General features: G+C 48.9%; 1 protein-coding gene across 2 annotated transcripts in view; it reads right to left on the bottom strand.

The window, feature by feature from the left end:
- PDPK1 (3-phosphoinositide dependent protein kinase 1) overlaps positions 1–22,128 on the bottom strand; it is a 73,821-nt gene that overhangs the window by 28,800 nt on the left and 22,893 nt on the right. For both annotated transcript variants that reach the window (XM_026485535.4, XM_044379195.3), the window contains exons 2-6: positions 15,067–15,333; positions 11,406–11,448; positions 11,013–11,150; positions 6,688–6,832; positions 5,857–5,954 (exon numbers count right to left, since the gene is read on the bottom strand). In XM_026485535.4, the coding sequence (XP_026341320.1) occupies positions 5,857–5,954; positions 6,688–6,832; positions 11,013–11,150; positions 11,406–11,448; positions 15,067–15,333 (691 nt within the window). The remainder of the gene's footprint in view (positions 1–5,856; positions 5,955–6,687; positions 6,833–11,012; positions 11,151–11,405; positions 11,449–15,066; positions 15,334–22,128) is intronic.

The following is a 22,128-nucleotide window of genomic DNA, read 5'->3' as shown; positions in this document are numbered from 1 at the left end:
CGGATTCAGAAGTGCCGATGAGGAAGGAGGGACCTCAAGAAGTGTTCCTGTGGCCAGAGGACACCTTTACTCTCTTCAAAGCTGAAGTACAGACTGCTAGGCTCTTACCCATAAGCCCACAAGTGAAGCACAGCCAGCACACTCCACAGAACGGGCTGACCTCCTGGACGAAAGATGAGCAAAGCGAATACAGCAACCCATAAAGAGCAGTCTGCACCATGGCCAAGTGGCATTTATCCCAGGAATGCACGGGTGGCTCAACATATAAGAAACAATCAATACACTATGTATCATTAGCATAACAGGAAAAACCCCACATGCTCATCCCAAGAGATTCAGAAAAAGGATCTAATAAAAATTCTAATAAAAATCCAACACTCCTTCATGACAAACATACGTCACAAAGTAAGAATAGAAAGGAACCCCCTCAATCTCATCAGGGCGTCTAGGAAAACCCCACGGCGAGTGTCCCATTTGATGGTGAGACGGAAGCTTCTCCCCTAAGATCAGGAATAAGACAAGGACGCCCCACACGGTCCTGGAGGTCCTACCAGGACAGGTAGACAAGAAGAGATAACAGGCATCCAGAGTGGAAAGGAAGAAGTAAAACCATCTTGAATCACAGATGACTTATCTTACACGCAGCAAGTTTTGAGGAATTCATTAAAGAAGCATCACAACTAAGAAGCAAATCCTGCCAGGCTGCAGGACACAAAATCAGGACACAAAAATGAAATGTATTTCTATATACTTGCACTGAACAACCTGAAAATGAAATTTGGAAAACAATTCCACTTACAAAAACCTCAAAAATAAAATACTTAGGAATTTGCTAAAAACAGCACAAAGCTTATACATTGAAAACTATGAACGATTTTTGAAAGAAATCACAAGACCTAAATAAAAAGATACCCCATGCTGAGGGATCAGAGGACTTAATACTGTTGTGATGACGACACCCCCAGACCACTCCTCCACTTTCCCACCCCCACTGCAGGCCTTCACTCAGTGCAAGGCTTCAAGGACCATCGATGCTGCCAGTACCAGAACGCCACTCTTTTTAAAGACAGAATAATATTCCCCTGTGAGGACCGACCACATTCTGTTTACACATTTGCATGACCAGCTGAGGGACACTTGAGTTATCTCCACTTTCCGGCTACCACATAAAGCTGCTCTCAACATTCCTGTACACCTTTCTTCTGTGAACACGTTTCCAGTTCTCTTGGGTGTGGGCCTGGAAGTACAACTGCTGAGTTACAAAGTGACTGTGGCCAACCTGTTGAGGAACTGCCAGCCTTCTTTCCAAAGCGACTGCACCATTTCACATTCCCATCTGCGGAACATGAGGGCTTCGGTTCCTGCACACCCTTGCTAAGGCTTGGCGTCACTGTCATTTCGATCACAGCCTAGTCCTAGAAGCAGTAACTCAGTGTACTTTTGATCTGCATTTCCCCAATGACCTTAAGCATCTTTTCATGTGTTTATTGGCCATTTGTTTGTCTCCTTTGGAGAAACATTTATTCAGACTCTGTGCCCACTTTTAAATTTTTATTTCATTTTTATTTCTTGAGTTATGAGTTCTTTATACATTCTGGGTGTAAGTCCCTTAAGATATATGATTTGGAAATATTTTTTCCCATTTCACTTTCTGAATAGTAACACAGCACAAAAGTCTCCCAACTGGATGCAGTCTATTTTGCTTCTGTTGCTCATGCTTTAGGTGGCGTATCCAAGAAACCACTCACTGCCTAACCCAAGGTCATGGAGATTTACGCCTACGCTTCCTTTCAAGAGTTTCAGTTTCTGCATTCTACGTTCACATCTCTGCTCTATCCAAGTTACCTTTGGAGTTAGCTTTTGCGTATGGTGTGAGGAAGGGGTAAGTCATGTTTTTGATGAACTTGTCAACACTGAAGGATGACAGTGAACCAGTTCAAGCCTTGCACAAGTGGCAAATAAAGGGGAAAGGAAAGCAAGCATTCATCCTGTTTTTCCTCCGTAGTCAATACCACTACAGTTAACCAAATAGTTGCTATGGGGAAGTTTTTCTTTAAAGAACTCCAGCCAATGAACAAAAGAATTAAACTATGATCATTCTGCATTCTCTAGAGAATTAATGGATCTAGGCCATCATGGCTATAAAGGGCTGTTGACATCACAGAGAGAGATGACGGGTTGTTATGAGTGTCCTAATGGAGAACACACCCCAGCCTCTGGTGTGAGAAGCCTGAATCTGCATGTGATCAAGGGGCCAGGTCCAACTTCCCATTTCCAGCGCACAGAGCGGACAAGAGCATTGTTACATGACTCCACAGAGGTGCAATCAGGAAACTCCAAGAAACTCTGTAAGACAAATGACCTGGTTTCTTCAGCAGACTGCAACGGAAAAAATAAAGAGTGAAAAAGAAATGTAAGAAAGAAATTAGCTAAGCCCAATGTGGAGTTTTATTTGAATCCTGATTCAAGTAGACAACTACCAAAAAAATTATGATATAGAATTATGACAACTGGAAATTTAACACAGTATTTTGAGACATAAAGCAATTACTGTTAGTTTCTTATGTATGAAAACGGTTTGCTATTGTAATTGTATTTTTCAAAAGAAACATTATATTTTAGTGTTAAATACTAAAATATTTACCGGAAAAACAAATCGATGATGGTGGAAATCAGGTCACATGCATGGTCTCAATTTTCCAAAAAGCAAGTACTGTGTTAAAAAGAAAAAAAAAGGGGGGGGGCGCCTGGGTGGCACAGCGGTTAAGCGTCTGCCTTCAGCTCAGGGCGTGATCCCGGCGTTATGGGATCGAGCCCCACATCAGGCTCCTCCGCTATGAGCCTGCTTCTTCCTCTCCCACTCCCCCTGCTTGTGTTCCCTCTCTCACTGGCTGTCTCTATCTCTGTCGAGTAAATAAATAAAATCTTAAAAAAAAAAAAAAAAAAAACCAACTCCATGTATCAGAGCTATGAATATACAAATACCAATATTGAGAAGACCAGAGTAAACCACTTCTCAATGTAAAGAGTTGTATCTGGTGGTGTAAGTACAGGGACTCGACTTTCTCCTCTAACATGTGAACTCTGCTTTTGGGGTGGGTGGAGCTGTCCTGCTCATGCAACACTGGGGGCGAGGCAGAGGCACTGGAGCAGGGTCCAGAGTCCACAGCACACTGAGAGGGGAGTCAGTACTGGCCTGAGGGTCTGGATGATGGCCATCCACAGAAGGTAAAGGTGGAGTGAGTGGCAGAACTGACTTAGGCTCTGCAGCCTCCCCCTCCATCCCCTCTCCCGTCACCTGCCCCCAACACCTGCCAGTCCTCCCCTCTTGTTTGGAACCTCCACATCTGGATGCATACCAGAAAGGCCTACACAGTTCAAGACACAAACCCTAAGTCTGAACCTCTGTGGCATCCTGAGCTCCCCAAACCACTTACGAAGAGGGCAAAGGCCAGTGACACCGCCACCGACAAGGACCTTACTCTGCATGATTAAGCTGCCCCCACTTGAATAGGTCTGTGGGACCCTTGTTAGGTGAGGTTAGAAGTCACAAGTCCTCTGTGCCAGGAAGTCCTCATCAATCCCACAGACCCTCCTCAACAGCTGGCTCTTTCCTATTCCTGCCCCTCACAACCAGGGGGCCACTATAACCCCATAGGAAGCAGTGAGAGAGAGACACAGGAATGACCCACAGGGACAGAGGTCTGGGAAGACAGACAACCTGCCTCTTGCCAGGAGGGTGAAACAAGCTCATGCACACAGTACAGCTAAGGAGCCTGGGCTATGTTCCCACCAACGCTTGCTCTCTGCAAGCTTAACATGTCTTTGGGAAACCATCTCTGTACAAAAGTTAAAAGCTAACACAAGAATAAATTCTAAGATTCTGAACTACTTTAAACAGAAAGTGAGAGCAAGTCACTAAAATGAATCACTCACATAATTATACATGTTTCTCCCTCTTTCCCTATGAAGGAAAAAAAAAGCCAAACTCATCCATATATACGAGCAAGTCTCCCTGGTTTACAGTGTAAGGACTTTCAGACTTCTAGAAAAAAAGAAATGCAGGTTCATTTCACTATTTCACCAATGCATTTAAATTCTTGTTTTCTAAATGGCTACAAGGCAACAGGACCAGCTCGTGCCAAGCGTCAGATTCTAAAGGGAATGCACGTAGAGCAAAAAGGGACAGAGCAGATGGCGAGGGGGCTGACTCTTGAGGCTGACTGGGGGGCCCCACGGGCAGTCACACATGAGACAAGAATGGGGCCGCAGCAGCCCCAAGTTCCTGTCCAGTGCACCCGGGTCATGGGCAATGCTTATGGCTATGGGTTACACTGTATCCACAAAAACACAACTGCCGGCCAATACAACGTTACTATGCAACCGGAATGAGTCAAATAGATCAAGGCTTCAGGGCATCTCACAAGTGCCTAGAGGACTTCCCCAAGGTGGGAAAGGGGGAAAGGGAGCTGCAAAAGGCAGGTGAGTGGCACCAGGACAGAAATTTGTTGAGAAATAAGAGTATCTTCCCTGATGGCAAGTTTTGTTTTGGCCACAAAAGGGTGGTGCCCTAGGATTCTCTGAGAAGTTCCCAAATCCAAGATGCAGTCTTGGCGATTCAATGAGTGTTTGCACAAACATCGAGGCACTACCTGACAGAATCTTCACAATAATCCTGAGAGTGAAAACACAGGGCTGCAAGAACACCTGGGAAGCAAAGGTAAGATACCCTGTGGAAGAGAACTCACAGAGGCCCAGCCAGGCGCAGCTGGAGGAGGGGACCCCAGGCATCAGTCCGGCAGCCGCCCTGCTTGCGCACGCTCACTAAAGAGGCCTCAGTTCAACCTCAGGCAGAGAAGGCCTGCCCAGCTAAGCTGGAGGGCTCTCCCACTGCTGCATGGGGCTCAGGCTCCCCTCTTCCACAGGAGGGCAGTTGTAGCGAGGTAGGTGCTTCCCTCTGAACCCAGTCCTTCTCTTTCATGGGTCCCCACGAGCCCTGGCAGAGGCGAGCACACTGCCCCAGACTCGAGGGCCAGGCTCAGGGTGGCTCTGTCTGGGACACTTGTCCTGACTCAAGGTTCATTTTCAAGGTCCCTTATTAATTCCAAGGTCCCCGCTGGCTAGCTAGGACACCCAAAGGCACTCTTCCAGCCCACTTTACTGTCAGCTCCTCCTCCTCAGGTGACAGTGGTCACGATACCTAAACCAACACCAGGAATTACCCCAGGGGACAGTGATCACGAGGGTTTGTAATTATAAATGTGCACTCAAGCAGCAGGTTAGACATCAGCCCCCACTTGTTCTGTGATCTCACAGAACCTCACTATCATCAGCGTGCCTGGATCAACTACACAGAGGAGTTGCGGAGACAGACGGCCAGATGGCAGGTACTGGGATATAGGGATGGCGCTCTCACAGTTGCAACCCACAGTGCCAACACGTAGGGCTGGGAGCTGACTCCATCGACCCCATGCTCCTGCACAGAAGACCAGGAACAAACGTGGCACCGTGGCATCTTCTAGGACTAGGGAGGGTGAGCCGTAGTGGACACTCCCAAGTGCTCACAAGGACCTGGGACACCAACATGCAGACTGGCTGGCAGACCAACCAAAGACCACCCGGAAGAGCCTTCCCTCCACCCACCAGACCAGGTGCAAACTGCCCAGGGTTCAGGCAGAGCCACCACGGAAGCCAGGGCCTGCCCCTGTGAAAGCTTAAGTGTCTACTTTGCGACAGCAAAGCTATGACAAACATGTCACTGACAACAAATACAAGGCCATTCAACACATTTCTAAGAAGCTGTTTTTGATCTTAAGCACCGAACGGGGACATGCTGGAAACAGGGCACTCACACACCTTGCTTACTCTCTGGGGACAATACTTTCGCTGTTCCGAAATCTGTGATCTGGATGTGCATGTCTTCATTTAACAAAATGTTTTCGGGTTTCAGGTCCCTGTGAAAGTAGATTTTGTACATTTGAGATGAAATATTTAAATAGCAGCATTATTACACTCTCAGTTTTGCTGAAAACAAATGAACTGATTAAATACTTATAATCTCTATGGACTAACAACCAAGAATGCAAGTCTAAAAAGTTCACACTGAACAAATATCAACTGCATCTAATGAGTACATTCAAACTGCATCACTTTATAAATGCACCTGTCATTTTCAATACACTTGTTATTAAAGTGTAATCCATCATTTTTAACCCATAAAAGGAAGATCTTTGAAACCTACTGTGGTCAGGTAATCATCTCACAATATATATAAATCAGCCATCATGTTGCACACCTTTGACTTATACAGTAATCAATGTTCATTGTTTCTCAATAAAACCAGAAAAAAAGATTAAAATGTTAAATTTTGTTATGTGTATTTCACCACAATAAAAAACCACCCGTGACAGCAACAACAAAAGAGCTCATACGAACACTTTCGATTTGACATTATCATAGGGTCACGGAAACTGAGATCAGAAACAAGCACACATGCGAGCCACAAGGCGGGGACCGAAAGCACCAGTCAGGACGGCCGAGAGAGCCACTGGCGGCCAACTTCACCTGGCACCGGGGGACGTCAACTCCTCCTTAGTTCTCACAAGGAAGCCTCCCACCCCTCCAGAAAATCCCACAGAGCTGACCCGAGGCCTGGGGAGCAAAGCCCACAGGCCGCTGGCGTGGTACCTGTGAATGATGCCCTTGCCATGCAAGTACTCCAGAGCTGACACCATCTCGGCCGTGTAAAACCGGGTGCATGTCTCATCGAATGAGCCAATTTTGCGAATGTATTTAAGTAGTTCTCCATTTTTGGCATAACTAAGACCAAAGTCTAAATATTGCATTGTTAAGGAAGAGTACAAAATCATTTTTTTAAACTAAACTTACAGCCCAATAGAAATATTTTTAATTAATGAAAACCAATGGTACCCGAGGCCTGAGACAGCTGTCCCTCTTCAGGTCGGCTGAAGATCACCTGTCGTGATCAAACCCACAGCTGCTGGGGCTGACAGGGCTCCCTGGCCCCAGCCCCAGGACCAGGCCCCAGCATAGGTTTCTCCCCGAGAATACAATGACACACACCCCTCGGCCCGACTGCTCCTTCTGGACCCCACCATCCCCAAAGGTACTCACGGGCTCAGCGAAGGGAAGCCACTAGACAGAGTGGCCAGAGCCTGTGGCATACATGTCTCTTGGCAGGCTTCAGCAGGGGGAAGGGGGCCCTCCATCCTAATTCAGCCCCAAACCCTCACCACAGTGGACACACAGCATTTACTGAGCACCAACTGTATTCCACGGAGAGCTAAGAGTCAATTCATGTAAAGGTTTCTCGAATGCATGCTCCTGTCCAAGTATAAAGTAACAAGTTTTACAAGAGGAATACCATTTCATTATCTTCTTGATTCTATCAATTTACTGGCCACCCGCTGGGGAGAGAAGCGAGAAACACAGCATCTTTCCTTCAGACACCACTGTGGTGTGATTTGCTTCCATTCTCCCTTCCCAAAAGGATTACAGACTGGAACAATAATGGATCCCATACAACGGCTTCCTCTTGGAAGCACCAAACAACTGCACCTATAAACGGAAACCTATAGGTACTTCACGGCTCCCCAGCAGCCAGGGACACAGTGACAAGAGTCCTCACTACTCTAGGTAGTGGCTCTGAGGGCAGGAAGGGGTGGCCTGCACTCAAGGTCTTCCGTCTGGCTTCTGTTCGCCAGGGCACTGCCATCTCCCACCGAGGAGAGAGTCTGATGCTGCAAGACAGTGAGGATGAGCCCAGGATGGAAGGGACCAGTGACCAAAGCTGCCCAAACCTGTCCCTCATTCAGCCCCACCTGTGGCCACCCAAGCCCTTCCAACTAGGACAACAGGAACCTGAAGCAAAAAAACACACCTTGCTCGCAGGGAATGCAAACGGTCCCAGCCAGACCCCTTCACAGCTCACCCCGCTCTGTCTGCTCTGCAGGGAAGGCTGGTGTCCGTGGCCTCCTCCCCAGCGGCCTGTCTGACCCCAACGCAGGACCTCAGCGCCAGCCGGGCCAGGAGCCCCACCTGGACCAGCCACAAAGCTCGGCACTCGGGCATGCCTAGGAGCCTGCAGCAGCCAGAAGGGGCTCGGCCTTGGCGCGGCACAGCGCCTCTCTGAGCTTCACAGGGTTTGCCCCTTATCTGACCACGTCGTGAGTTCCTGTTTCCTGGGTGAAGGACACTTCTAGTTCTCTGCTCAGCTGTGGAGCGAAGGTGACCAAAGGTTTTGAACATGACAACTGTTGAGGGTCCTAGCTCCAAGCCCGTGTTGGAGCCCACATACTTTCCTCATCCCCAGAAGTACTCTCTCACACCTCCTCAGTCCACTTCACCTCCTAGAACATTTCTCCCTCCCTCAGCACGGCCAGAGGCCCAGGGCGGCAAGGAGGAAGCTGTTCTCTTCCATGAAGTGGGTGAATTCCTGAAGGATGAGCAAAGACCAGGCCTGTGACAGAGCCCGGTAAGCTCAATGCCTATGACTGGCAGAGGAACCTGGCCCAGAGAGGTTACGCCACTGACTCAAGGTCACGAAACCATGGAGGTACAGAAGTGGAGCCCAGCCTCCTATGGCTCAGAGCACTACTCCTGTCCCCGAGCCGCACGAGGGAACACACAATGATGAGCAGCCAATCAAGGTGGCTCAGAGGTGAGAGAGGCAGTAAGCAGCCATGAAGAGGACTCCTCAGTGTCCTCAGGGGCCACAAGCAGTGACGGCAGAGTGGCGGGGACGGGGTGATGCTGCAGCCACGCAGAAGCATACATTCTCTAACCCTAAACAAACCAATGAGGAGCCCCCTCTCTGCCCTACATGCCTCTGGCTACGAGACCATTTTACTGCTCCCCCTTGAAGGTGGAACCACTGGGCAGAACCCACTGTGTGTGCTGCCCGGACCTCCTCACCTCTCTCTCTTGAAACCCCCTCCCCACCCCAGAACAACTAGTACAAGGGCCATTCCACAGGGCAGACCCAGGCCCCAGATACTCGGCCACTCCGCGGCACCTGACCTGGCCGCCAAGCACCCCTCACTGAAATCAGCTGGCCCTGGGGCCCCCGAGGTCTGTCTGCTCCGCTCACTGGCAACAGCCTGCCTCCTGCGTGTCAGTCTCTGTGTGGGGGTCACGAGGGCTCAGGCCTCAGAACTCTTCCCAGCCTGCTGACGCCCCCCAGCCCTCAGTCCGCACACGGCCCTGACTCCTCACCGTGCTCTGCCAGCACCAGCACGCGCAGACGCACTGAACACCAACACCGCACACGCCTCCAGCCTGGCCTCTCCCTCGGTGCCTTCTGGCTCAGTCACTGCACCCCTGTGCACCCCAACCCTGAGGCCCCTCGCAAGAGCCTTCAGCGTGGCACCAGCCACCATCACAGCAAATGGCTGCTCTACCCTAGCCCCTCGGCTCCCTACACACTTAGAAGAAAATCCATAATTCTGTCGGCCGCTAGGGGAAGAGCGGCCGGCCCCTGCCGAGCCTTTTCACTCCACCAGCACAGCACTCCAGCCCTTACTCCACCCAGGTCTCTGGCCCAAGTCCACGTGCCCGCAGACCACCAATCTCCAAGAGCAGCACTGTCCTTCACCCTCTTACCTGCCCTCACCGCCCTTGCTCCCTCAAGTCTACTATGCGGGCACTGCTGGTCTGGGTGTGTCTAACTCCTCCACGGGATGCAGCCTTCATGAGGGCCGAGCCTTCTTCACCTTTTCACCAGCATATTCCCATCACCGGCACTCAACAAGAACTTCTCGAGGAGCAAAACAACAAATTCAGCGGACAGTTGAAGGAGCCAGAAAATGGTGCTGAAGGGGGAACAGAGTGGAGCACAGTTCTAAGCCAGAAGAATCTGTGTAGAAAGAGTCAGGGAAAGCCTGGGCGAGAGGGGGGTGGATGGGGAAGCCAAGCCCTCACGGGGACCAGCTCCTGGGGCAGGGGTGGAAGCTGAGGAGACACGAGGGCAGGAGGGAAAGAACGAAGGCCAAGACTGAGGTTTAGGCCTGAACAAGCCTCGAGGCAACTCCCTTTGACAGCCAACCTCTCTCAGTGGAGCAGAAACCAGAAGAGCATCTGATGGGACTGAGGACAGAGTTGCTGGGGCACAGAGGGGCTGAGGCACAGAGGAGCTGGGGAACTCCTCGCTGGAAAAAACTACAGGAAAGGGCTGTGGAGTGAGGAGAAACTGGCCAGCCAGGCTGCGTGATGGGCAGACGACACAGTGTGGCCTACCCTGGCGACCATGGTGCCCTGCCTGTCCTGCTCCCTAAGCAAAGGTAAAGGAGGGAAAAAAAACACTGCTCCAGGGGTTAGTGGAGAAATCAAGAAGCAGAAGAGGTCCTCAGAAGAAGCGATCAGTGGGGTGTGACAGCCCTGATGGAGAGTCAGAGGCACTGGGTGATCAGAACTATCCACAGGCAGAGAACAGACAGGGGCGGGGGCCACGGGGAAGGAAGGAGGGAGCCTGGAGGGTCTGGGGAGGACAGCATTCTGGGTACTGTGGGAAAGAGTTTGGGCTCCTGTGGGTGGCTCCCTGGACTTCTCACTTGGGGGCTAAGCCTGGAAAAGATGTCCCTTCCAACCAAACCCTACAGCCTTGGGCCAAAGAGGGCAGAGAGGGGCCCTGGATGCCCAAGATCCTTCTTCCTCCCTCATTTCCCTGCTTCTGAGTTACAGGAATAAGGGAATGACTTTGAATAAATCACGGAGTTAAAACAGTAACAATCCTTTAGATACAATGCTTATGAACAAAAAACTTCAAAAAGGTTTGTGATGATTTCCTTTGAAGTAACATTCTACTTCAGTGAACGTCAGCAATCCCAGGGGCTCTCAAAGCAAAGTGATGTGAATTCATATGTATTTAGAATATGCCACCCTTGTCCTTTCCAGGGAAGGAAGGACTTGTGAAAGTACACAATGGGGTCATGATTCCAAAACAGTATAGGGGTCACTGGTGTGATTTCAGAAAGCTCTGACTGTTCAAAGGATACACAGCTTTTCATCATCCTGAAATGTGAAGTAAAGTTTAACAAAGAACGGGTGATCCAGGCGTGACATCACGTCTCTCTCTCTGGTTACATACGGGACCTTGTTTTCTTTGATAATGTGACGTTTCTCTAGAATTTTAACTTAAAGTAAGAGAGAAGCAAGTTACTACGATTGATAATGATTAAAAAAATTAAAAATAAAAGTCATAACAGTAACTGGTACAATTTAAAGTTTTTCACAAAACCTACCCACTGGCTTTGTGGTCTCTGAGACGAGCAGCATCCCACCCCTGAAATCAGCACAGAACCTCCAGGTGCTGGCAGCCTGGCGGCCACGTGCTAACACACACCCTACCCTGCATCCCAGACATACAGCCCCCCGGATTTAGTACTTACTAGCATATTCCCTTGAGGTTGCTAGTTCTCGGGCCAGGACAACCTGGTTTGGGAAGAGAAGACAAAAAACACTCAGTGTAACATCGACTCTCACAAGTCACCTTGTGGCTGACCACACAAGCCAACCTGCTCCATGAAATTACATTTAAATATCTGAAGTTACATTAAAATACACTGGTCCTGTGCTAACAAATTTGGCTGGATGTCAACGATAAAGTTAATGTGTTCTAATAAACAGCAAATGCATAGATCAATCAAATGCCTTCAGAAGGTTCTCGATCAGCTGCTAAGTTTCCATGGTGCAGTGAAGTATACACGCAGGGACATCTTGCACTAATGTAACCCTCACAAGTTGTAGAAAGAAACAGCAAATAATACCTCGAGTGAGTCCTGGGAACTCCTTCAAAAAACAATTTTTAGAATATGTTCTCAATATATGTTCATTGTAAAAAGCCGCCCTGAATTTGGGCTTTTTCAAATAACTGTGACCGTACATTTCAGTTGACACTGTGCTCAGGTACGGTAAACACTGTCCCTGCCATCAAGGGCACAGGAAACTAAGGCACATGGGGCCCCTAGACAGTGCCTCCTGCATGCCGTGCCTCCCGTCCACGGTTCAGTCCCACTCCTGGCAGCCTTTCTCAGTAGCACACCTAAGGCTTGCACTCACACTGTACTTTGGGGACAGAAAGCCAACAGGTCTTAGCACAACCTGGAAAAGAGATTTCTACACAAGCAATTCCTGGGCACAAATGAGCACCAATTTCCACATGCCTGATGAGGCCAGTCGGCTGGGAAGCTGGGGCAGCCCCCACTCACCACGGCCAGCTGAGGCGGAAGATGCCCCTCCTAAGACACCTGCAGGAAGGATGGCTCGAGGACCAGAGTGCAGATGGATACCTGCCCAACTCCTGGGGGGATCCCTGGGCCTCCAGGGGAGCCCTTCTGAGGCCACAGGCCAGGTTCATCCTATTACAGATTTCTCCAGCAGACTCACCAGTGCTCCTGGGAAAGTACTGTGTGAAACACCCTGCAGTGATTAAGAAGAATGGGGCTGGATCACATGTGCTCAAGTGGAAAGATCTCAGAGATCTTTCTGGAGGAATGCACCTGTGTGGACTGTTCTCAAGCACTGGGGGGTGATGGGGAGGGGCTGGGGAAAGAAACCCCTCCCTAGGTTATGTGTTTATGAAATGTTAAATTTCTTCACAGGAAAAAACTCTAAGAAAGTACTAACAATTGATGGGATCCTTTCTGAAGCGGGTACTTAGGAAATCTTTCTGTTGTGTGAATTCAACATTTCATGCGCAGGCTTCCTTATGGGCACAGGGCAGGGAGTATCCCTCTTCCAGGGAACAAGGCATGACACATCCCTCCACCTCACCGGGCCGACAGCAGGGCTAATCTGGACATCAAGATCATCCCCAGGGGACCAGATAGCAGCAGGCTGGGCCTCCCCACTCTCCAGGGCAAGGCTCGGCCAAGTGCAGATCCTGCCCAGCCTGGGAACGGCCGCTTGTCCTCCACCCTCCCCCGCAAATCTAATTTTAAGTGGTCTCTATTTCAGGAGTGATGAGAAAGACCTTGAGGGTAGCACATATAATCTGAGACCCAGAGCTGCAGGATTCCATGCTGCGCCAGGAAGGAGACCCCTGCTCATGGTGCTTTTCCCTGGCACCTGGGTTCAAAAGGCACAGGGATGACGAGAATTACAGCCAGGGCTTTTCAACATCAGGAGTGCATCATCCAGGGGCACCTGGGTGGCACAGCGGTTGAGCGTCTGCCTCGGCTCAGGGCGTGATCCCGGCGTTATGGGATTGAGCCCCACATCAGGCTCCTCTGCTATGAGCCTGCTTCTTCCTCTCCCACTCCCCCTGCTTGTGTTCCCTCTCTCGCTGGCTGTCTCTATCTCTGTTGAATAAATAAATAAAAAAATCTTTAAAAAAAAAAAAAAGGAGTGCATCATCCAGAATGAATGGTGCCTACTTTTACCTGCTGTGCAGACCCATGGACAAGGGGGAGTTTCACAAATAAAGGCCTCATTTACTAGTCAAGATAAATGTCCACGAAGCAAAACTGAGATAAAGAGAGAAAGCTGCTTCTTTTACCTGATTATTTTAAGTAACTGTGCAGAACACCCAAGGTTCTTTTCAAAATAGTTTCTTCTTTCTGAGAGGATCTGTGAGTACTAGAATTACTGGGGACTATCCTCCTAGCTGAAGATTTTTATCACGAGGGCACAATTCTTCCATAATTTAAACAGAAACTGCCAACAAAAAATCTAAATTAAAAGTGCAAGGGGAGACAACTGGGTAGTTCAGTCGGTTAAGTAACTTCCTTCAGCTCAGGTCATGATCCCGGGGTCCTGGGATCAAGCCCCATGTTGGGCTCCCTACTCAGTGGGGAGTCTGCTTCTCCCTCTCCCTCTGCCCCTCCCCGTTTGTGCACACATGCTCGTGCGCACGCGCACTCTCTCTCTCCAATAAATAAATAGAACCTTTAAAAATATGTATATAAGGGAAGGAAAAAGTTAACACTGATTAAAACCAAGCTGGGAACACAGGTGAGCTATAAAACTTCATGTTCTTATTCATATTTTGCAACATTTCATGAATGTAAAAAGAGAAAAGGGAAACACGCCTCACATGAGGTTTCTGCCCTGAGGCTGAGGTAAGAAGGCCCTGGCCATCTGCAGGGCGTGCTGGTGCTCAGGCGTGCCCCCAACCTGCGCAAGCCCCGGGCCCCATCACAGCCATGTGGGTCTACCACCTCAGCAAAGGGGCTGCTCTGAACCTTCATTTCTTTGCTTGAAAAGGAAAAATGCCACAAAACAGGCACAACTCACTCAGGTAGCAAACAGAGGTACCCTGCATGTGACTTGCGGGCCCTGACTGAAACTGAGGCCATGAGAACCCGGGGACTAGCAGGTCTGGGGCTGCGCCTCTAGCAGGGGTCAAGGCTGTGCTGTTTTATATACTGTTTTAAATAACAGCAAAACAGGCGCGCCTGGGTGGCTCAGTCGTTAAGCGTCTGCCTTCAGCTCAGGGCGTGATCCCGGCGTTCTGGGATCAAGCCCCGCATCGGGCTCCTCCGCTGGGAGCCTGCTTCTTCCTCTCCCACTCCCCCTGCTTGTGTTCCCTCTCTCGCTGGCTGTCTCTCTCTCTGTCAAATAAATAAATAAAAATCTTTTTAAAATAAATAAATAAATAACAGCAAAATAGTAAAGGTCGTTAAATGTTTCCTAAAAGCTCTTAAGAGATATTGATACACTTTCAAACAAAGGGACAGAAAAGCTTCCCAAGACCTTGCTAATGCGACACAAGGACACAGGATGGAATCTGTTGATGATTGGTTAGAATAAAAATTAACTGCATCAAAAACCAAACCAAACCAAACCAAACAACAGAAAATCAATCGATAGATGCCTTTTAAAGCTTTCATCTACAAAATCATGGCTTAGGTATTTTAACCACGTGATACTTGGTGGGAGGTGGCCCCAAGTCACCCTCGCAACCAGAGTAAACCCCAAAGGGGTCTGAGACCCTCACCTAGGGAAGAACATCACCCTGGTAATGGGGTTCCCTAGCTCCAAGCCCTGAGGAAAGTCAGCCATCCCGAGGAAAATACACTCATTCAAGAAACAGCAGTGGCAGATACTCACTGTGGAAAAAGAGCCTTCACCAAGAATTTTCCCAAATTTGAAGTCTTCAGGCCGTTTCTTCCGAGGCTGTGGTGGCGGCTGTGTGGTGTGTTGCAGCGAGTTGGTGCTCGGGCGGGACTCAGCCGCGGTGCTGTCCATGGTGGGGCCCTGTCTGCTACCACCGCTGGGAATGGCAGGTGCCGTGCCGGACTCAGTCTGGGTCCTCACCATTGATGGGGATGGGCAAGCACATAACACCACGCTGGACTGAATAGGAACGGTGTCATACTGGCGGACACAGGAAAAAGAGGTAAGACTCAAAGCGGCTCACTTTTCCTAAATGTATGAACTAAAGCGTTAAAATTGCTGAAACACGAACACCAAGCACAGGGCAAACCATCTGACATTTTGCCACAGGGTTCAGGCCACTGCTCTCCTCTCCCAAGTCCCTTCCCTGCTCAAATCCCAGCCCCCACCCCCATCTCGCATGCCCAGCAACCCCGCCATCCAGCTCCTATCCACCCTCACTCTCCTCCCTCAGCACTGAGTGACTCTCCAACCACCGCCCCTCCCCCCGCCACGGCCAGTTGGCCTTCCCATCACTGCCCAACCTCAATGCCACCTGCAGCCAACCCCAGCCCACAGAGGAAGCCAGTCCAAACTCTCTGACCACGGTGTCTCCATCCAGAACTCCTTGCCTACTCACCCACCCGCACTTCATACAAGGCTGGACACACAGAAGGTGCTCAATCAGGGCTTGAACACAGACGGGCTTAAGACCGCATCCGCAACTCAACAGAACTTTAGCCTAGCAATCCTAGAGCATGCAAGTACAACGTCGTGGAAAGAAGACTCCAGGGACTGTCAGCCACAAATAACAGTTATAGCTGAGGGTGCCTGGGTGGCTCCGTCGGTTGAGTGCCCCACTCTGGAGCTCAGCTCAGGTCATGATCTCGGGTTCATGAGATCAAGCCTCATGTTGAGCTCCTCACTGGGTGTGCAGCCTACTTCAAAAAGAAAAAGTTACAGCTGATAAAAATGAATAAGCTTCTCAAAAAAGATAGCAGTGGAATAACTGGTTAACAACTGGGAAATTACCTATCTAGAGTCCAGCTCCTCACTTCAACCAAAGTCACCCCCAAGCCAGGTAGAGTGTTAGGTTTTTAAGTTATTTAAACAAATTCAAAATTTAACAAATTTTAAAAATTATTCAATGGAATCCCTACTAACATCCCAACTGGCTTCTTCGCAGAAATTGACAAGCTGATTCTAAAATTCACATAGAACAGAGAACAGCCAAACAATCTCAGAAAGAACAAAGCTGAACAACTAACTACCTTACTCACACAACCTGATTTCAAAACTTACTACGAGGCTACAATAACCAAGATGGGGTGGTCCTGGCATACGACAGATGCAGAGGGGAGCGGAATAGAGCTTAGAAGTAGAGGCCTATGGGCGCCTGGGTGGCTTAGTCGTTAAGCGTCTGCCTTTGGCCCAGGGCGTGGTCCCGGGGTCCAGCCCCACATCGGGCTCCCTGCTCTGCTGGAAGCCTGCTTCTTCCTTTCCCACTCCCTCTGCTTGTGTTCCCTCTCTCTCTTGCTGGCTGTGTCTCCCTCTGTCAAATAAATAAATAAAATCTTAAAAAAAAAAAAAGTAGAGGCCTAGATGTCTACAGCCTACTGATACTTGAGAGAGTGCCAGGACCCTTCAGTGAATAGGAACACTCTTTTCAACAAATGCATAGCCACACACAAAAAGAATGAAGTCGAATGCCTTTCCTGTATCAGATACAAAACTTAGCTCAAATGTTACCAAAGATCTATGTGTAAGAACTAAAACTATAAAACTCTTAGCAGAACATATATGAGTAAATTCTCCTGACCTGGCAATGGCTTCTTAGATATGAGACCATAAGCACAAACAACAAAAGGAAAAAAAAAGAAAAAAGAAAAAACACAGATCAAGGGACTTTGATCCACCAAGAAAGTGAAAAGACAACCCGTGGAATGGAACAAAGTATGTGTCGATCCCGTATCTGCTAAGGGGCTTGGAGGCACAAAGAGCTCTTACAACTCAATTAAACACACACACACACACACAATTAAAAACCAGGCAAGGGATTGAATAAACATTTCTCCAAAAAGATAAACAAACGGCCAATAAGCACATAAAGAGATGTTCACCATCAATTCTTACGGAAACGTGCATCAAAGCCAGGAGGAGACTCTTCCTCACACTCACTCAAGTGGCTAGAATCAAAGACAGACAGTAACCAGTGTTGGTGAAGATGTGGAGAAGCCGGGACTCCCACCACTGCTGCTGGGACGTAAAATAGTGCAGCCGTTTGGGCAGACAGTCTGGCAGCTCCTCGAAAGGAAGCAGGCGCCATACAAGCAAGCTTTTCCACTCCTAGGTGTATACCCAGGAGAAATGGAAACCTATGTCCACGTGAAACCTGTAGAGCAATGTTCACAGCAGCATGATTCCTAACAGCCAAAAGGTGAAAACAACCCACATGTCTACCAATGGGTAAATGGATACACAAAACATAGTCTAGCCATAAAACTCAGTATTATTCAGCCACAAAAAGGAAATACTGATACAAGCTACAACATAAATGAACACAGAAAACATTATGCTCAGTCAAAACGGTCAGACACAAAAGGCCACATATTGTGGGATTCCATTTCCATGAAACGTCCAGAAGAGGCAGATCCACAGACAGAAAGCAGATGAGTGGTCATCAGGGGCTGGGGGGGTGGGGGTAACGGGTCTTGGGTTTCTTTTTAGGGTGTCAAAAACACTCTGGAACTAGATCGTAATGATGGCCATATAACTTTGTGAATACACTAAAACCCACTGAATTAAACAGGTGAAATGTACAGTATACAAATTATGTCTCAAGCTGCTAGAAATACATATATCACATATGACTGCATTCATTTATATACAAGAACTCATTCAAATTCATAAACGATCAAGAGTTTAGGCAAAGAAATGGACAAAGGATAGACACCAAAAAAACTCAAGGAACTAAGAGATGAAAGCGTGCAAGGTATCCAAAGACACCTTAAAGTGGCCGGAGATGGCACTGTATGTTTGTAAATACGAGAGGCTGGAGGACGGACAGATAGACAGTAATGACGATTATCTATGTTCACAACACATAGGAACACCAAACACTGGCAAGGCCAGGATAAAACAAGGTACCTCTCTAACTACGGCTGGCACCGATAAACCCGTGATGCTCTTACCATGTCTTTGCTAATTTGTGAAGAAAGCAATGACAGAACAGTTGCCAATGAGACATAAAGAAATACTACAGAGTTGGGAGAAGAAATAGTAAAAATTTAGGAGGGCATTAAGAAAGGATTAGACAGGGGCGACTGGGTGGCTCAGGTGGTTAAGCGTCTGCCGTCGCTCAGGTCATGATCCCAGCATCCTGGGAAAGAGCCCCGCATGGGGCTCCCTATTTGGCGGGGAGTCTGCTTCTCCCTCTCCCCCTGCCCCTCCGTCCTGCTCATGCTCGCTCGCTCTCTCACTCTCCCTCTCAAACAAATAAAATCTTGGCGGTGGGGGGGGGAAGGATTAGACAGGCTCAAAGTTAAATCAGAAATACATACAAGTTCACCCACAACCACAAAGAAAACTGCCTTTCCCAGCTCAGACTCTGAAGTGTTCTAGGAGTGAAATCATGAGCCGACCCACCACCAGATTGTTGGAGAACACCACAAAATGAACCCAGAGCGTCCAGACTGCTTCTAATAGTACTCCCCATTAAAAGAACTCAGGGAAAAAAACAAAAACAAAAAAACAGAAACAAACACAACACAGGACAGCAGTTAACTCCATGTCTTAGAACAGAAAAAAGAGAATATGGTACTGGAATCCCTTGGTATGTCTGAAAAGGAGGAGGCCTTCACAAGCGTCTGTGCCTACTAGGAAAAAAGGGTGGGGAAGCTGGCCTGGAGGTCCTGTCACTAGCCAAGCTGTGACCCTGTAAACCTTAAAATGAGATTAGTAAGTACAGCTAATCGGAATATGCCCAAACGGAAAGATCCTGAGTCTGTAAGGAGGTACCAGGTGATAAGAAGTCTATCAATACTATAACTATAAAAGCGGGTTGATTACAATGGAACACTTCATTTTATAAATCTGAATAACTAAGGGAGTGTGGTCATACAAAACTCTGTTTCTTGTGTTGTTTGTTCATAAAGAACAGACAAACATTTCCTCTCCATTTAAACAGGGAAAGGAGCCCCACAGGGAACGATGAAGAAACCAAGTCCTATAGAAAGTGCGCCACGAACAGGAAGGACAGGTGGCCACCCCGGGTGACAGCTCAGCCACCATGAGAGGAGAGCCGAAGAAGAAGCTCATCCCGAGATGCACCAAACACAAAGTCAAAACCAGGCTAGAAAGAACACCCTGTGCCCCAGACACGAAGAGGGCAGAGGCAGAGAGGGCAGCGGCAGGTGGCGAGAAGAGGCAGGAGCCTGTGCAGCCCCACAGTGCTGCTTGAGCCCCTCTCCCTGCAGCAGGCTGGCCCCAGGACGGCTGGCTCAGGAGGGGTCAGCCCCAAAGACACACCGTGCCCCGGCTCCAGCCGAGGAGTCACCATCAACACGGGGGCTGCGCCACAGCTGGGGGGAGGCAGACTTCTCACGCAGAGGTCTGTGGAGAGCGTAGGATCTGCAGGCAAGGTGCACACCTACCTTGGAGATACCGTGGGTCGGTTTCAGACCACTGCAGTAGAGGTAATGTCGCAACAAAGTGAGTCAAATAAACTTCGTGGTTTCCTAGTACATACAAAATCATGCCTACTCTCTACCATAGTCTATTAAGCACTGGTAGCATTATATCTAAAACAAAAAAACAAAAACCAAAGTCCATGCCTTAAATAAAAAAATACTTTATTGCTAAAAAAGTACTAACCATGGGAAGCCCAGCCAGCTCAGTTGGTGGACCATGAGTTCGAACCCCACGTTGGGTGCACAGAGCTTACTTAAAAAAAAAAGAGAGAGCTATCATCTGAGCTTTCAGGACGTTGTAATCACTGATCACGTATCACCAAAACAAATACAGTAATAATGAAAAAGGCTGAAATGTGAGAATTACCAAAATGTGACACAGAGACACAAAGTGAGCAAATGCTGTTGGAAAAAAGGCACTGGCTGACTTGCTCAGGGTTGTCACAAACTTTCAATTTGCTCAGAACACAGTGTCTGTGAAGGGCACTAAGGTGAAGATAATACAGCTGCCGGTGACCAGTATGAAGAAAGTACCAAACACCCAGTATCAGTGAGAGATCTGGAGAATGACTGCCTGACTTTAAACATAAAACATACCTAAGAGAATCTGAGTTCTTCCACGTCGTGCACAGTACGAACGTGACCAGCGGGACAGCTCCTCTAGCTGGGCTGCAAGTGGAAGTGCACCACTCATTTATGGAAAACACTCCGTGTCTCGGCAGTAAGCCAAGTGTGTCTCACACATTTCCTAAGTACTCCGCCTCACGGGAGGTACCAAGGTTGGACCAAGCTGAGGTTCAGTCAATCCCTTAACGGTTTGTCCCTTTATAAGCAAAGCATGTAACGTAACGAAGCATAATCAAATTCAGTACCTTCCCGCCATGAGCAGGAACTTCTCTGTCCTCGGGCGCAGTTAAGTGGGGAAGAGTCACAGTCTCCAGGCTAAGGCCCACGTCCTCACAAGCCAGGCCAGCTACGCTGTGAGGGAGTGCTATGCACACAGAGCCTCGGGCACTCATGCGACTCCTGGACACAACCAAGGGTGCTACCTGGGCCTCCAGGGTCATCCCGGGTGCAGACCCTCAGGCCCAGGACTGAGGACCAGCTGGACTGTGTCACTTAAAGGACACACACAAGGGAGGGGACGTGGGAAGGAGTCAGCACTTCCAACAGCACAGTCCTGGGCACGACAGCAGTGCTGTGAACTAATCTGGCCACAGGTCCCCATTGGTAGGGGAGGGGAGAGTACCACCTGTCTCTGTCATGCTCACCCCACCCCCGCACCTGTCCCAGCAAGTGAGTAAACCAGATCAACACGGCCTCACCTCAATTCACCTGTGTGTCCAGCCTCCTGTCAAGCAAGGCTCAAGGAGACAGAAGAGACGCACGAGACCATGACACACACTACTTTTAATGCAAAATCAACAAGAGAAATACCAAAATCTCTAACATTAAGTTAATAAAGAACAAAATATGACAGGCTGATTTATGGACCTGGAAAAATGTTAATTGTATGTGGACAAGATTCTGGACTCAATGACAGTTCCAGCAAAGGCACTGACATATCTTCACGTGGATGGTTTGGCACAGGTGGGGACAGCCTATGGCTTCTTCATGGTAGGCAGAACCTCGGTCCTGGGAGGTGTGGTAGGCGACATCCAAGAGCAGTGAAGTGTCACCCACAGGGTCAGCCACTAGCCCCGAGGAGGCAGGGCTCCATAGGCAGCAGGTGTCCACAGCCACAGAAAAGTAAGGGGGCACTGAAGACCTGGTGGGACAGCCCCCACCCAGCAAACTGGCTATTCTGGGGACAAAGGACCCTGATAGCAAACATCCTGGGAGGGATGATAAGAATGCTTACACTCAGGGCGCCTGGGTGGCTCAGTCGTTAAGCGTCTGCCTTCGGCTCAGGTCATGATCCCAGTGTTCTGGGATCGAGCCCCGCATCGGGCTCCCTGCTCAGCGGGAAGCCTGCTTCTCCCTCTCCCACTCCCCCTGCTTGTGTTCCCTCTCTCACTGCCTGTCAAATAAATAAAATCTTAAAAAAATAAAAATAAAAAAGAATGCTTACACTGGCTTCAGGAGCACTTACCAAGAAAAGCTGTCCTCAGTGCAGACTTCCTGACCCCAAACTGACCAACATTAACAGCAGTACCCCCAAAACAATGACCAGGTAAGTCTGATGAGACTCCGGTTTGCAAGCATGTGTTCCTGAGAGCTTTCTTTCATTAAAGTGGTGTCTATGGTTGTTAAAAGGTCTCCCGAAGAGATCCTCAAAGGAGAGCACTGCCCCGAGCAGGCCCCACCCAGGCAGAGCAGCCCGCAGCAC

The sequence above is a fragment of the Ursus arctos genome, unplaced genomic scaffold (assembly GCF_023065955.2).
Source record: "Ursus arctos isolate Adak ecotype North America unplaced genomic scaffold, UrsArc2.0 scaffold_2, whole genome shotgun sequence".
NCBI classification, from domain to species: Eukaryota; Metazoa; Chordata; class Mammalia; order Carnivora; family Ursidae; genus Ursus; species Ursus arctos.
Note: the sequence above shows the minus strand (reverse complement) of the source record. Positions and strands in the feature narration are given on the sequence as shown.